The sequence below is a fragment of the Balaenoptera borealis genome (genome assembly GCF_965194805.1).
Source record: "Balaenoptera borealis genome assembly, chromosome: 6".
Classification (NCBI taxonomy): domain Eukaryota; kingdom Metazoa; phylum Chordata; class Mammalia; order Artiodactyla; family Balaenopteridae; genus Balaenoptera; species Balaenoptera borealis.
The window spans coordinates 58,736,111-58,753,436 of NC_138863.1; the positions used below are offsets into that span (position 1 = coordinate 58,736,111).

At 40.2% G+C, this 17,326-nt stretch overlaps 2 protein-coding genes across 16 annotated transcripts in view; one reads left to right on the forward strand and one right to left on the reverse strand.

Moving 5' to 3' along the window:
• The window catches only part of WIPF1 (WAS/WASL interacting protein family member 1), a 118,948-nt gene extending 101,747 nt beyond the window's left edge, over positions 1-17,201 (forward strand). For all 4 annotated transcript variants that reach the window (XM_082397728.1, XM_082397727.1, XM_082397726.1 and 1 more), the window contains 5 exons: positions 1,749-1,877; positions 4,883-5,668; positions 9,397-9,609; positions 10,323-10,436; positions 14,167-17,201. In XM_082397728.1, the coding sequence (XP_082253854.1) occupies positions 1,749-1,877; positions 4,883-5,668; positions 9,397-9,609; positions 10,323-10,436; positions 14,167-14,222 (1,298 nt within the window). In that variant the 3' untranslated portion in view covers positions 14,223-17,201. The remainder of the gene's footprint in view (positions 1-1,748; positions 1,878-4,882; positions 5,669-9,396; positions 9,610-10,322; positions 10,437-14,166) is intronic.
• LOC309631404 (uncharacterized protein) overlaps positions 1-17,326 on the reverse strand; it is a 126,514-nt gene that overhangs the window by 34,515 nt on the left and 74,673 nt on the right. For 5 of the 12 annotated variants that reach the window (XR_014246242.1, XR_014246243.1, XR_014246244.1 and 2 more), the window contains exons 4-6: positions 8,824-8,868; positions 8,123-8,270; positions 4,551-4,668 (exon numbers count right to left, since the gene is read on the reverse strand). Coding sequence is in view for 8 of the 12 variants with exons in the window: in XM_082397767.1 (XP_082253893.1) it covers positions 4,551-4,668; positions 8,123-8,270; positions 8,824-8,868 (311 nt within the window). In the remaining 4 variants the exon portion in view is untranslated. Of the gene's footprint in view, positions 1-1,869; positions 4,669-8,122; positions 8,271-8,823; positions 8,869-17,326 lie in introns of those variants that run through there. The other 7 variants (XM_082397765.1, XM_082397763.1, XM_082397762.1 and 4 more) reach the window with 4 other exon arrangements.

A 17,326-nucleotide genomic window follows, 5' to 3' on the forward strand; every position in this document is an offset into this window, starting at 1 on the left:
CACTGTTATGGACGCTCAGTCATCAAAATAATTTCTTATATAAAACAGAAATAAGATACACAACTCTTAGAAAAGAAGGCGTACAACCTTTATTTGCAGAGCATTTGTCTACTAGAAAATCCAAGGTAAAAAATAAATTTTAATTCTGAAAATGCAGGAAAGTGATTTATTAGATATCAAATGAAATTTCCTGATGCCAATAATAACCAAATCCAAAATATAGTAGGAAAAACATTCCTTTCATAATTTCAACAAACAAAAATGTATTTGAAGTGACCCTAAAAGAACTATGGGTGACCCGTATCATGAAAATTACAAAACTTTACTGAATAAATCAGAAGACATGGGAAAATATACCATGTTTCCATAAAGTCTAAATATCATGAAAGTGTCAGTTCTCCCAGATTAATTTGTAGAACTCACGTAATACTTACCAAAGACTCAACAAGGTTTTCCAGGGGTAGAACTTTAAACAGTACTTAACCTCATAAAACATATATACATACATAAATTGTTAAGAGACAATTTTTTAAAGAGGGTATAATCATGGCTCTAATACAGATATAAAATAAACATATATCAAAGATTTTATTTAGCTCATTAATTAATGAGGGAACCAATATAATGTTATCAATTCAAAGGAGAATTCAAAGTACCACACATATGTAGGCAGGTGAGTGTCGAAATGAATTTACAAATAGGTGCAAAACGGGTCAATCAATTGCATTACACTGAACACAACCAATATGCATTTCTATGGACAAATATCATTTGCATTATCAGTTTTGTACAATTTAATAGAGTTGCAGACTAGCTCAAAGGCAATGGGAAATAACCCAGAAGGCTAGACTGGATACTTAGTAATCTTTTTCTTTCTTCTTCTTCCTTCTTCTTCCTTTCTTTTTTTGTTTTCTTGTTTGCCTATTTTGAAATCTTTCACAATTTTTTGGCAACAAATGCAAAATAAAACAAAATCTTTGCATTGTCTCAAGTTGCAAGGAATTTTAAAAATGTTAAAGTCTACTGTTGGGTTTTATGATATTAAAAAATTGAAATCAACCTGGAAGGCCATCAAATAGGTAGATGGATAAATGAATTACAGTACATTCAGTGTTCTAAAACACAATGCAATCCTTTAAACTCATGTTTTCAAAAAATATTTAGTGACATGGGAAATGCTAACAAAGTACTGACTGAAAAAAGCAGGCTAAAAACTATGTAGTGAATTTGGTCATAAGAAAAAATATGGAAAATGAAAAAAAAACAAAACCTGGCAGGGAAAAATACACCAAAACAGTGGGTATTTCAATGAAGCAAAATTATGGGATATTTTATTTTCTTCTCCTTTATTTTTACTATTTCCTTTCTTCTCACCTTTTATTGTATCTCCTCCTCCCTTAAGACTTTCTTTCTTTGAAGATACTTTTATTTACCAAATCCTATGATACACAATAGATATTAACTCATGTGGCAGCCAGCCAAGCAGGGGAAAGTCATTATCTATTACTGATTCTTCTACCACTGGGCTTGCGACTGCCCTGGAGTAGAAAGAACCCTCTGCTTTTCTGACGGGGGATAGGGTGAATCCTTAAAGTCCTACCCTTTAATGAAATTCCAGGTGTCCACCATGGGCTTAGGTTCTGCCAGCTCCCTGTTGTATCGTGATTGTTTACTTGGGTGAGGACTGGTGAAGTTCTCTGGTGGTGTCTTCATACATGTGTAAAGACTGTGTTTTCTTCCTTCTGCAGAACCTAAAGGAGCTGGTGGTGGTGGCGGAGGCGGCGGTGGAAGTTTTGGAGGGGGTGGACCACCCGGTTTGGGAGGACTGTTCCAGGCTGGGATGCCAAAGCTGAGATCCACAGCCAACAGGGAGAGTGGTAAGGAGAGTTTCCTTTTCTTAGTTACTGTAGACAAGGCTGAGTCTGGTGGTTTTGAGACTTGGCATCCCCTCTAAGGCACTGTGCCCTGTGAAACATTTTAGATTTCTTGAAATGTTAACACTGTTTTATAAGAGGGACTCAAGGGACTTCCCTGGTGGCGCAGTGGTTAAGAATCCGCCTGCCAATGCAGGGGACACGGGTTCAAGCCCTTGTCCGGGAAGATCCCACATGCCACGGAGCAACTAAGCCCGTGTGCCACAACTACTGAGCCCACGTGCCACAACTACTGAAGCCTGTGCGCCTAGAGCCTGTGCTCCGCAACAAGAGAAGCCACTGCAATGTGAAGCCCGTGCACTGCAACAAAGAGTAGCCCCGCTCGCCACAACTGGAGGAAGCCCGCACGCAGCAACGAAGACCCAACACAGCCAAAAATAAAATAATTAAAAAAAAAAAAGAGGGACTCTATTTAGCATCTTTTTTTTTTTTTTTCTTCCTTTTCTTTTTAACTCAGGATCAGACAGCTCCATCGAGCTGTTAAATATTTGCCCAGTGTCCTTGGGGCAACTTGTACTTTTTTGTACTTTTCTAAAGAGTAAGCTAGAGCGGGAAGGAGAGGAAGGAGCAAATGGGACTTGCCACCCCCGGAAACTGCCTGGTGACCTGGCAGATTCAGCTTTCTTTGTGAGGTAGTCTGACCCACCTGTCGAGTGTAGTAAATACTTACGTCTCTTTTCAAACACACAATGGAGCATGTCATATGGAATATAATTACATATCTCACAAAATCTAAAAAGGTGTTTTACCTGACAGACATTTGGCATTTCAGAGCTAGTGATTCTAAGTATTCTCTGCAGGAAGCCATGGAAATGAGTCCTACAGGATTGTCTGTGAACACGATGGCAGAGGAAAAAGTTAAACCTGGTCATGCCTAAATAAAAAACCTTACAGAGTGTGTGAGGCTCTCCCCTGACTATGACAGCTCAAGAAATTTCGCCATGAATCTTTATTTTTTAATGTTTACTGTGTTAGAAGAATTTTATTTCTAATTCTATGGTCTTTTAAAATGTCCCCTGGGAAAGTGTGACATTGTCACATTCATAGGAAGATAAAGTCACTGAATCTTCAGGGTTACCTGGCTTTTTTAGTTTTGGATTGTCAACATCTAGAAGGAGACTCAAGAATATGAGAGCTTCTATCTTGCCAGGCCTGCATTTAAATTTGTTTATTTAAAACCCACTGAAAGGACTTGAGGCAACTGACAAATGCATACATTCAGTACTTTAACAGTAGGTGAAGAAATTCAGGCAAAAGACAACTGGAAGTAAAACAATGAAATGAAGATGGAATTTAAGTTAGTACACAAAATGCTATAGTATTTGCATAGTATACTATCTGCATAATGGGTCCCATCCCTGTGACGTATATGTGGATAGTAACTGCACCTTTAATCCAAACTTGGAAGGTAAAACTTATCACAAGTTGGTGACATAGAACTATACCACACAGTCAAGGAAAATATAGCTCATTTCTAGTGCTAAAGTCAAAATAAAAAATTCTCTCTAGAGTTCACATTATTCATAAATCCAGCCAAATGTCTCTCATTGTGCCTTGGATAAAATCTGAACGCCTTCTGGCCTACAAGGCTCTTTATGACCCGGCCCCTGCTGGCCACTCAGGCTACATTTCGTAGGGTTCTCCTCCATGCTCACTGTGCCCCACGCACATAAAAGCCTTGGTTTTTTAACTTGAAGCTCATTTCCACCTCAGGGCCTTTGCACCTGCTGGCCCTCTGAGTGAAGCACTTCTCTTCCTCCTCTCCATGGCGGGCCTTAGCTCAAATATCACATCCTCAGAAGGGCCACCCCCATCTATCCTGGCCTCTCTGGGCATTCTTCATCTCATCAGCCTATTTTAGTTTCTTTTTAGTCCTTATAACTATCTGAAAATATTTATGTTTACTGGTTTTTAGTTTATCTCCCCCACAAGAACGTAAACTACAAGAGAGCCAGATCTTTTCTGTTTTGTTTACTCCTCTGCCTCTAGCATCTAGAATAATGGCTGGCGTATAGTATAGCAGGTACTCAATAAATATTTGGTACATTAATTAGCTCATGGTTGAACTGGGTGAAGTTTTTTCAGACTAAGCATTTTTTGAGAATTAGTTTGGGTTCCAAGAGACTCTGGGGTGGTGGTTTGAGTTTTTCCATAACTTTGGTTCCTCTTTAGTTCTTCCCTTTGTTGAACCAAAGCAGTTGAATATTAATTATGTATTAATAGTAGGGTTGTTCTGTCCTGTCAGTATTAAAGTGGAAGTTGACCTAGTAGGGAAAAACGTTGTATAGTTGCCTACTTGTTTGTAGATTAAGAGCATCCACTGGTGTCAACTCTTCTAATTAAACTTTGACAGTTTCTTTTTCCCTTGACAGTTTCTTATTTCAATCATAACTCTTCCACTGTATTTCTCCATCCTCTCTTAGAAATTTATCTTTAAAGGTTCTAGGCAAGCCCTCCCATACAGAAACTTATATTGGGCTAACTAATTTCTTCATCTAAGATGGCTAAATTATTTTTCAAACCTGAGAGGTACAGGGTGGGGTTACAGGGATAGTGACGGGGAGAAAAGAAAATCATTAGCAGAAATCCCATGTACCAATGCCATAGTGTTCTCACCTCTTGTAATGAATGGGGCTGTCTCCAGAACTCTTACCAACTTCCTCCTGGTTCTTGTCCATCCAGAATGCCAAGAGAGCTCTCCAGAATCCCTTTGAAAGATGATGGGTTGTGGAATCTGGGAGTAGAAGAGAAACAGAGAGCTGTGATCTGTCCCTCTGCTTCCAGGAAGGACACAAAAAACCTAGTTTATATAAATAATAGTTACCTATCGTTTACAGCATCTAGGAAAGGGCTTCCAGTAGCTGGCAATTTACTCTAGTTCTCTGATTTCCTTTAAGGTTCCTAACTTTCTGATTTTTTTTTTTTTTTTTTTTTTTTCTGTTCTTCAGATTCTGGAGGAAGCCGACCCCCGATTTTGCCACCAGGAGGAAGACCCACATCTGCCAAACCTTTCTCTCCCCCAAGTGGCGCAGGGAGGTTCCCTGTGCCTTCTCCAGGCCACAGAAGCGGACCTCCAGAACCTCAGAGGAACCGAATGCCTCCCCCGAGGCCCGACGTGGGCGCGAAGCCTGATAACATTCCGCCTCCAGTGCCTAATACTCCAAGACCCGTTCAGTCAAGTCTGCACAACCGGGGGTCCATCCTAGTGCCCGGGGCCCCCAGGCAGCCCAGCCCCGGGCCGACTCCTCCCCCTCTCCCCGGAAATCGAGGGGCTGCTTTCGGTGGAGGCTCCACCCGCCAGACCCCGTCAGGCTCCTCCTCGCCCTTCTCCAACCGGCCTCCCCTCCCCCCTACCCCGAGCAGGGCCTTGGATGACAAACCCCCTCCTCCGCCTCCTCCAGTGGGCAGCAGGCCCTCCATCCACAGGGAGGCCGTCCCCCCGCCTCCCCCTCAGAACAGCAAGCCCCCGGTGCCCTCCACCCCGCGGCCTTCCCCCTCCGCGCAGGCCCCGCCCCCGCCCCCCAGCAGGCCGGGCCCTCCCCCAGTGCCCCCAGGGTCCAGTGGCGGCGGCGACGAAATCCCGAGGCTCCCACAGCGGAACCTGTCCCTCTCGTCGTCCTCGTCGTCCTCGTCATCTGCGCCTCCCTTACCTTCACCCGGGCGGTCGGGCCCTCTTCCTCCCCCGCCCAGCGAGAGACCCCCTCCTCCGGTGAGGGACCCACCGGGCAGATCAGGTATGGCCAGAGCGCGGTGAGTTGTGCCCCTGTGACCCAGCCAGCCCAGAAGTCACTACCAACTGCACATGAAGAGAGCCCAACAAAAGCCTAAGAACTCTCAGGCTGCTTTGACCTTGGAAGTGACACATAACCCATATGATTTCCTCTTGACCTCACGTAACCTCTGAGGAGAGTGGGACCCATACTTCTGTCCACGTTTCCCAAGTGAGGAGACTAAGTAACCAATGAAGTGAAATGATCCCAAGCGAGTTAATAAAGAATAGGCAACTAACTCACCTTCCATCTCACCACTCTACCTGCCATCTCCTGAAAGGGAATTTCTTCTGTCTTAACTGGGAACTAAATTCCCATCTCCTGCAGGAGGGCCCATTATTCCAACAAGAAGGGCAGTTATTTAAGAGTGAATGAACTTCTCCTGTACTTCTCTTCATTGGTCAAGCTTTGACACATACTAGAGTCCATTTTGCTGTCTGTTCACATCTCTGACTCATAGATCCCTTGGAGAATCAGATAAAGGTATAAGGCCTTCTCTCCAGAAAAATGCTCATAAGCATAAACTCAAAATTGCCTGCTGTTTCATGGATTGAAGGACCTGCTGAAGCCCTTCTGTGTCCCCACCCAGGGCTGAGAAGCCTGGATCTAAGGGGAGAACCTGCACAGTGTGAAATGAAGTGTGGGGAGTCTGTACTCTCTCTCCTACTTACAATAGGTGCTTGTTTGTTTTCTGTTTGTTATTGATGGATTCAGAAGAACTATCTAGTTTTGGAATTTAACCTTACCATACCTACAGGATGTCTGGAAATGGGGCATTTTTTGCTCTGTGAGAAGCTAACTGACCTTTGACCCCCTGACCTCAGGAACCTAATAAACACTTTTTTAAAACAGTAGTCCTCAAACTTGACCACATACTGGAATCACCTGGGAGCTTTAAAAACCACGATGCCTGGGTTCCTACCCCAGGGCTTCTGGTTTCATTGGTCTGGGTTACAAACTGGGCATCAGGATATGTGGAAGCTCCCTGGTGACTGTAATGTGTAGCAAAGTTTGAGAACTACTCCTTCAAACCACTTTGCCAGGGAGAGTCAGCTACAAATATAAAAAGTTGGTAGTCTATTCAATCTAGACATTGTGGCATCTCATTAAGTATGCTTCAATGAACAAATAAGAACAAGTAGTCAGATGAATGAAATGCATCATTTTCTTCTTATCCAACAGGTATGGATTTTCCCCCAAAATGGTTGAGCTGTTTGCTTGGTTCTACTAAATGATTTAATCAACAGATTAAATATTCCCCCAAATAGGATAGGCAGTGATATATATTTGTTGTTTCTTTCAATTACATTAAGTCATACCTGTTTATTATACAAAATACATAAAAGTATAATGAAAATAAAAATCATCTATAATTCTGCCACCACCATCATCCAGATATAACATTGTTTATATACCCTTTCAGTCTTTTTAAAATGCATATATATACATGTTTGCAAAATTAGTATCATACTACATATATTGTTTGCTAATTTGCTTTTTATTTAACATAGCTCATTAACATTTTCTGATATGACTAACTCTTCTTTTACAACCTGACTTTTAATGGCTGCATAATATTAAATCAAAAGTACCTTGGCTTATTTATTAGTCACGTGGTCATACAGGTCATCTCTAGAGTTTTGCTGTTGCAGATAATGCAGGGATACATTCTTGTAGCTAAATATTTGTGCACATCTCTGTGTATTTCTTTTGGATGAATTCCTAGGAATGGAATTTCTAGGACAATGGATGTGCATAGTAAACTATGGATTTCATAGGTATTGCCAAATTGGCCTCTAGAAAATTCCCACCAATTTACATTTCCACAAGGAACCTATGAGAAGTCATCAAGGGCCATCTATATTTTGAGAGGTGGCTTGGCTTCATTGTTAGGGGAGTGTTTTAGAATTTGACAGAATGGAGTCAAATCCTGTTCTTCCACTCATTAGTGTACTGATTTGGGCTCTTTAACCTTCCAACACCTCTGAGGCTCACCTGCTGTCCTGACACTCCTCGGGGCTGTTGTAAGAATTAAATGAGACCAGTGTGTATAGTGATTATCTTATTTCCCTGCATGTAGTAGCATTCAACAAATGATCATTTTCATTATTATACTGCCAACAGGAAATAGAAATCTGTTTTCTGTTATGCTTGCCTAGGTTTGGAGCAGAGGGCTGGAAGGTTGGAGAGTAAGGAACATGAACAGTTACTTTAAGAGAGAGATCAAGTTGATCAGGTTACATAGTACCAGGCCGCAGAGTATTGGAAGTCTAGTTTGCATTCAGTGACAGTTATGTGGTGGTACTACCACTGCCATCAAGCCCACAGCGTGTGAGCCACTTCTCCCCCCAATAAATCTACTCATACTAACTGGGACTCCAGCAGTGAGAAGCAGATGGGGCAGTAAATAAACCCTACCAGATTAGGCACCGAAGACTCCTTGAGAGACGAACCAGGGCTGGGCATGCCTCCCCCCTCCATTAGAGATCTGAGCCAAGACTTCCAGACAGGAATATCTTTGATGGGTGGGTCATTCACTTTAAGGTCCTCTAGTTGGATTCTGAATCTGTAATTAACAAGACATATTTATATTTATAGCACCATAAGACGTTGTGTTTACATAAAGATGTCAGCATGTTGCTAGTGGAACACACCGCTGAAGGTCAGGAATAATTACTAAGGCCATTTTGATTTGCATGAGAAATGCTCAAGTTCTTTTTTTCTTTTTAAAAATTTACTCATGACCCAAATAGCCTCTGCATTTGGAGGATGGGAAAAGCAACATATGTTTCTTTGTACTATCAAAAAGAAGAATTTACTTTGAATTATTTACTAAGAACTTAAAATTTTCTGATTATACCACACCACTGCATTTTTAAAACATGGTTTCAAATACTATATAATACTTTTTATTTGCTTTTTGACTAAGTATTTCTGGCAACAGTGCAGTGAGAAAGGTGTTCCTTTGTAGACAGGAAATCAAGTTCCACAGGATAACCAGCCTGCACAGGGTCAGGATCCTGCACCAGCATTTATAGCCATGCACATTGATTAGCTGATTGTCACTCCCTCTGTTAGTCTGACTCCCCAAAGAGGAAGAACCAAGAAGGAACTCTTACTGTTCTCGAGATGACTGATGTTTGGTTTCCTGATCCCGCTTCTGCCTGGAAATAGATCATAGGCATCACAGAAACGTGCTTGTATAATTAGCAATAATACTATGCATTTAAAGAACTTAGTCCCTCTGGAGACCTAAAATAAGTTCATAACTATCTTATTTTTAAAACAGCGTTTACTTAATAAGTAACATGTCACAGTAATTAGTTCAACAGCCATTTAAAAGGAATTTTAAATGTTTTTTAAAGTATACAGTTGTCAATATAAACAGATGATTGATTACCTATTGTCAACTGCATCACCTCCAATCTCAATACTAACTCAAAGCCAAACAGCCATTTAGCTATCAATGTGCACTTGTTCCACGTATGTGTGTACATTTGTGCATTTCTGTGCTTATATGTGTCTACTCATTTCTTGGCTAAACCTCCTAGGAAGTCTCCACCATTTCTCCACATTCCCTAGTAAAAGGGCATGTATCCAGCAGGCACTCAATAATTGCATGTTGATGACCATGATAATAGTAATGTAGGGTGTAAGGTATAGCACTAGATGTCATTTTTCTTTTGCTCCAGGCCCTCTCCCACCACCTCCTCCAATGAACAGAAATGGCAGCACATCTCGGGCCCTGCCTGCCACCCCTCAGTTGCCATCCAGGAGTGGAATAGATAGTCCCAGAAGTGGGCCCCGGCCTCCTCTTCCTCCCGACAGGCCTGGCACTGGGGTGCCTCCCCCACCTCCACCATCGACATCAATTAGAAATGGCTTCCAGGACTCTTCATGTGAAGGTGAGGTGTGATCCCGGCTCCTTGGAAATGTACAAGCTATAGTAGGGCAGCAATTGAATGGCAGGTGTGTTTGTGTCTGTTTGTGTGACCCTCACTGTTATCATACTGCACAGCACTAATGTAAGCACTCTAGGGCCCACCATGATTTCAAATGAAAAATAGTAATCCCCCTTCCTCCACTCCCCAAAAAGGCAGATCATTTTTCTCTGTTCCTTGTTTGAGTCTCATTTTGGTTAACTTTCCAGAGATTCCAGAATTCTGAAAAGAACCATTTTTGTAGCTAACCTTATTATACCTACCTTTCTGAACAGTTCGTGGTGGGTAAGAGGCCCAATGGCCTGCAGATACTGAGCAGCTTATCTCTGCCATTGTTATCAGAGGGTCCGAGTTATTCCTTCCGCTGGTGAAGGAATAATTAAGAAAGGCATCCCGAACCTTAGTCCCCAGCTCCTGAGAGGGACTGGCTGGGTCCTCGTCACTCTAGTTAAAGTCACTTGGATCTGTCTTTGGTTTGATATGCAGACCAGTATATTTTATCGCTGTGCTAATCAGTGACATTTGTAGCACACTTCCGGCTTTTCTCTAAACTTCTAGACATAAAACCAGAAGCGATCTCTGCCGTTCTCTCTGTATTTCATTCTGTGCCTTTCGTTACATAAGTCTTCAGAGCAGATTGTCTGTTACTGAAGATACTGTTTGTTTCTCTCCCTCAGATGAGTGGGAAAGCAGATTCTTCTTCCATCCGATTTCTGATTTGCCACCTCCAGAGCCATATGTACCAACAACCAAAAGTTATCCCAGTAAATTGGCAAGAAATGAAAGCCGGAGTGAGTATTTCTACAAGGGCAATTGGATGCCTTCATACTTGAGTAGCCTGGGTTATACACAGCTGAGGGTTGTATAGGAAATCCAGGTCTCTTGCCTGGAGTGGGACGATTTCAGAGAAATCGCTCCTGGATTTGGAACCATATAAATTCTAGTAAACTCTCCTTCTACACTCATTGAGGAAAATGGAGACATCTACAATGCATATGAGAAATGATTATTTTAATGTGTCATTACAAGCTCAAAATACCTTTAGTTTGCTAGTAGGTTAAATTTTATTATCTTGCTTGTTTGGACAATCTTTCCCCATTTTGATCTTCCTAAGATGGCACAATTAGAGCCATCTTCTATTCCTGCTAGTTTTGAGACTGGCAGAATGTCTCACTAATTATAACAAAAACTCACTGTAACTGCTTTGATTGTTTAAATATAATCATAACTTTACAGAGCATTACATGAAAATTTTAAGTATACCCATAATCTCTCCACATAACATAACAGATATTTTCATTTTACCAGGCTCTCTTCTAACTTTTATCCATCTAATTCTGATTAATTTATATAGTTTAATAATTATAGAGTATGGGTTTTGCTGATGAGATTTATATAACATTGCTGAGTAAACGCTTCCCTATTTTATCACATGGTTTTTATTCTACAGAATTCCATCAAGTCAGCATATAATAATTTAGTTTACCATTATTGGACATTTAGATTGTTTTTTTCCTTATAGATGTAATGCTACCATAAAGAAGTGAATCAATTTTCCCCTACTGAAAAGAAATATGTGAACAAGAAGAGGAAATAGAAAAACTGATATTTCACAACAATAAGTGTATAGAACTAAGGAAGAATTAGCATGAAATATACATATATCACTGATGAGGCCCCATCTTGTAACAGCCTTAGCTTCAGAACCAAACTCCCAAGCCAGAAATGAGTGGAGAAAAAGTATTTGAGCATGTCAAAGAACTGTCACATGACCCTAGCCTTGTCCTCACTGCCCAGCAGAGCTCCTTCACGTACTCTGAGCCTACTGACTCTTTCTTAACACACAGTTCTTAATTTTTGCTTGGTTGTTTTCCAGCCTTAGAGCAGATTAATATCAGCTGAAGTCAAGGTTGGTTAGAAGCAAAATCACTGACTTCGGGGAGAACAGATAGGTGGCAGTCTTGGGTTAAAGGAGGAGCTAGGAACACAGAGCTCTGCTAGGTATCACAGCACTGGACAATACAGATGTTTCTGTTGGGTTATTAAGAACAAGACAAATTGTGCTTTGTGCTTCTGTTGAAGAATTCAAAGAATAAGAAAATATTTTAGAAAAATTTCCCTGAAAAAAATGCCAGAAGTAAACAGAATATTGCTGCTTGAAAGAACAAGTTTAATTTCTAGAAAAACTTATTTATGTGGAATACTGCATTCTAGATGATGCCTAATAAAAGAGGCATAACTGTAATAAAATTATCATACAAGAGTTGGTGGTTGAAATTTTTGGTGAAAAAGTCTTCATGTGGGAACAGTATCCTCGAGTTCTCTCTCTCCCCACCCCACTCTGTGCTATTTGTATATTTACGTCAATAACAGAACCATCCTCCCCAGCCCCTCTAGATTTTTAATTTAATAGCTGAACACATTCCTTCCCCCCAACTTCCTGTCTTTATGACTGTCCGCAGCTTGAGGATTGGAACTAGGCCCTGCTCACTACCGCATCTTCCGAAAGTGGCACAGAGCTTGAAATACAGCAGCATTTAAAAATATTTCTTAGATCGGGCTTCCCTGGTGGCGCAGTGGTTGAGAATCTGCCTGCCAATGCAGGGGACACGGGTTCGAGCCCTGGTCTGGGAAGATCCCACATGCCACGGAGCAACTGGGCCCGTGAGCCACAATTACTGAGCCTGCGCGTCTGGAGCCTGTGCTCCGCAACAAGAGAGGCCGCGACAGTGAGAGGCCCGCGCACCGCGATGAAGAGTGGTCCCCACTTGCCGCAACTAGAGAAAGCCCTCGCACAGAAACGAAGACCCAACACAGTCATAAATAAATAAATAAATAAATAAATAAATAAAAGAACGTGAATTTCTTTAAAAAAAAAAAAAATTTCTTAGATCGGTAAATTAATTTCCACAGCCCTCCAAAAATGTTTTTGTAGGTTTAAAAAAATATTTCTAGCATTGGGCATGTTTAATATTTTATAATGATAACGGATCATCTCTCTAACACAAATAAAGTACTATGGAGTGGTTTTATCCTGCTCCTGTACCTGCCTCAGCCTCCAGGCCCGCTGCCTGGTAGGGCACCCAGACAGCCCTGAACAGTGCCTCCTAACTGCAGCTTTGCACAAGGCCAGCCCTTGTTTTGCTCAACATTTGCGGTGTGTCAACTGACAGTCAAGGCTCCGTGACAGATAGCTGATTTACATCCAGATGAGTCTTTCCTCAGGTCCCTGCCCAAGAAAAGACTTGGTTGGGATAAAAAGAGGAAGAGGCAAGGTAATGGACTGCCACTGTTTTCCTCTAACTCCTCCCCTCGCTCAGAGATTTGTTCCAACTCAGGAATCCCGAAGTGGGCTACTTTGGTTGCTGTCAGGGAAGTGGTGGCCTGCTGAGGAATCCATCAATGCCAGTGCACCTGAGTCTCAGAACCGTGGCCTTAGCAGACCTACTCGATGGACACGAGTCCCTGGTAGACCTACTCACAGCATCTGAGCACCTGGCTTCATGCCTAACACCTGTTAGATCCTCAAAACAAAATGTGCATGGGACAAATGAATTTTTTAATTGTGAATGGATTTTAAACCTAGTTATGGCATGCTGACAGCCCGTGAATATGCATAGTTTTTAAAAGAACACTATCAATAGAATGAAGAGAAACCCCATGAAATGGGATAAGATATTTGCAAATCATATATCTGATAAAAGATTAATATCTGGAATACATAAAGAATTCCTACAATTCAACAACAACAAAACAACCCAATTTTTAAAATGGGTTGAATACTTGCATAGATATTTCTTGAAATAAGATATACAGCTTGCCAATAAGCACACAAAAAGATGCTCAACATCACTACTCATTAGGAAAACACAAATAAAACTACCACTTTACACCTATTAGGATGGCTGCTATCAAAAAAGCATTGTTTAGAAATTAGAAGATACCTAAATGCCCAACAAAAGGGGAATGATTAGATAAATAAACTATAGTATACTTATATAATAGAATGCAATGTGTCATTAACAATTATATTTGTAAAGAGTAATGACTTTGAAAAATGTTCAACTGGACTATATATGATCCTGTTTTTGGAAGAAAAAAGGGAACTGTTTATATATGGAGAATATATACATAATGTTATTGGTTATCTCTGGGTGGTAAAAGCATTGGTGAATTTTTGTTTTGTTTTCTCATCCATATTTTCTCAATCTATAATATATATATATTATATATAATGTATAATCACACATACTATGTGAAGAGAAAAAAAGTGACTTTTTAAAAACTTTAACTTCGCACAAGTACTTGGTAGCCAGTGGTAGGTCATCCTTCTCTAGTACAATTTGTTCAGATCCTTACTTGCTTCTTCCCTTCATTTCTCATGCACATGTGCAAGTTATTTACAGCCTTGATCATGGGGTGGGGGCGGGTAGTGGGTTCTTTTGCAACCATTCTTAAGTCTTACAGTGAGAACATAAGCTTTCTAACCAAAATTTATATTTTGTCTATTTTTTCATCAAGGTGGATCCAACCGAAGAGAAAGGGGTGCCCCACCCCTTCCTCCTATCCCGAGGTGATCCTTGCCTGCTCTTCTCCACCCAAGCCCAAGAGCTCCTTCTGCTGTTGCTGTCCGAGTCGCACACCCTCCTTCTCTTGTCTTCCCTTGTCCCCTTCATGATGGCAATAGGGAAGAAGGGAGGTGATGTGGGAATGCGTGTGTGCAGGGTGGGTATGCAGTAAAGAAATGCACCTCGCTTTTTATATTGTGTATATTCTTAAAGCTATTGCTTGCTTCAGCTATAGCCTGTTGGCTGCTTTGGGGATCAGTATAGGCTTTTGTGGCAAGTAGGCAGCGATGAATTGTGTCCCAGCTTTCAACCAATGAAATTCAAACATTCACTGCTTTTTTGCTACAGATCACAATATTAAGGTCCCTGAGAGCTGTTTTGCTTCCCTGCCTTTTTTGCATGTTTGGCCTCCTGTTTCCATGAACCACAGACCACCTAAGCAAGTTGCTCATGTGAAATGTTTGCAGTTACAGGCTGTCCAGTCTTTGGCGGTCTGGGACAGAGCTGTCCAATAGAAATATAATGTGAGCCACATATACAATTTTACAATTTCTAGTAGCCACATTAAAAAGAAAAATAGGTGAAATTAATTTTAATATATTTTATTTAACCCTGACATCCAAAATATCATTTCAACCTTCAATCAATATAACAATTTTAATGAGATATTTTATATTCTTTTTTTGGTACTAAGTCTTCAAAATCTGGTATGTATTTTACACTTAGAACACATCTCCATTCAGACTTGTCACATTGCAAATGCTCAATAGCCACACATGGTTGGTGGCTACCATGTTGGACAGCGCAAGTCCAGAAGATAGAGGCTAGTGCAAAAACCTCTTGTTTAAAAAACAAAAAAAGCAAGATGAGCTTTAGCAATTCAAGAGGTAACTAAAAATAAAGTTAGGACCCAACACCTTGTTTGGCAAACAGCTTTCCTTAGATTTTGCTCCCTTATTTTCCCTCTTCCCTGGAAATCTGTATACAGATGTTGCTTCACAGTACCAAGGCCAGAAATTGATACAATAGGGTTTACAGTCACGTGGAATAAAGCCATTGGAAAGAAACTGAAAGCCAGTTGGGGCTCTGGGGCTTAGAAGCAGCTGCCTTGAGCTCATCTGTCGGTTGGCCTCCTGCCTTACGCATCGGAAGTGGCTTCATTCCTCTCCAGCCCAGCTTGCTCCTTAGGGCAGGAGGCTCATAGGCTCCATAGTTGTGGGGAAAGTCAGGGAAAGGTAGCAAGTCAGAAATGTGGAAGAAGGGGACGGTTTTGAGTTGATGGACAAAACTCTAAAAATCTAAATCTGATGATTACGGGGTTGAGAGAAAGAGACTGCTGCAGGAAATTGGAGGGAACTTGTTTTGAATCTTTCTGGGAGAATCATTTGCCTTGGATCTATGCAAATAAAGCTCCCCCAGAGGACCATAGGGATGAGCCAGCCTTGCCCTTTTTGTATGGTTTTGTTTACAAAACTTTACTGGGACTTTTAAATCTAGCTATACACTTGGAAAAAAAGATTTCCATTTAGATGTTTTATATGGTTAATTATGTTTAAAATTTACCATTACTTATTTTTTTAAAGTTCACGGCTATATATGTATATGTATATCTACCTAAACTTTGTATTATGGTTTCAGTGAATTGTTCATGTATTACTGGGAGATGCTAACAAGAAATCAATCCAAAGAAAAATTTGAAAGAAGCATTCCTATTTATAGAATAAATGTTTCATTTATATAAAAGCAAAAGAACTTAGAGTTCTAATAATGGGATGTCTAATAAATTATGAAGTTGCCCATTTGAATCTGTTGTATTTTTATAACTTTCCTTGCCAAAGTCCTGGGCTTATTAAGTACATTAGAGAATTTGGGTTCCCCGCCCACCACCATTAATTTGTCTTTCATATGTTCAGTCGGGGGCCTTTTCCCAAAGAAAATCAAGAAACATAAAGGTGTAACAAGCTTGGCAAAGTATTTTCAAAAAAAGTTTTTAACCTCTAATATTTTGGTAATATAGCAGCATCATTTTATTTTGAATTCTTTGATCAGATATCAATAGTTGGTAAAAATCCCTATGATAAAACCTAATGACCCACTTCAGAAAAGATGGAGTTGGGCCTTCCTAGCAAATATGGCAGAGAAAAGTCTGACCCAAATAAAATGGGTCTGAATTTTGTCAGGTGTAGTAAGTATGGCCAATTTCCTTATATATCCCAACTTTGCAGATACCATCCTAAGTTTGAAACAGGGTCACAGCTCAAAGTTGCTATTCATCCAGGATAGAGATGTTTTAAAATGTATTTTTTAAATGAATATTCCATTAATACATGTACACCCTTTCTTTGAAAGTTAGAAACCTAATCACATCCCAAAGTTTGAATAAGTTCTATGCTAAAATCTTCAACTATGGCAGATCACAAAAATTAATAGTTACTTCCCTGAAACCAGAGCTTACATATGTTTTTTCCCCATAAAATTTCCAGATAAATGTATTCAAGATGCAATATAGTATCTTAATATTCACATATTTTATATTGAAATGTATTACAGTATTAAAATTCAGTGTTCAGTATTTATTTCAGTATGCATTTTATTTAGTAAAAACCAAGAAAAATGTTTAATCCAGTGGTGCCTTACTTGGTGATTTGCAAGAAATTGACTTTTTATGTCTAAGTAGCAGATTATTTGCATATTTGTAAGAACTGTTAGGCCTTTATAGTTTAACTTGTAATACCAATTTTGTTATTTTAGTAGCAGAAATGTGATGACTGTTAAAGTGCCCAAAATTTTCTGGCATGAAATTAATTTTTCCCTATTTATAGTCAGGGACTGTAAAGAAAGAAAATGTTTTTCATACCACTGCATTATGTAAACATGCACATTTTGGTACCTATGTCATCAGGGTAGTTTATATGGTGGGGTAGGACCTACCCTAGACATCTGTGTCTTTGTAAGTTAGCCAGACAATAAATAAATGCAGAATGATAAGACTGTCATCTGGTGGGTTTTATTTTAAGTACTCTCTATGCAAATATAAATAAATGAAAAAGCAAGTGTCTGTTTTCTGCTTTATACTCTGGTAAAGAAAGACAAACTCAAAAAAAAAAGAAGAA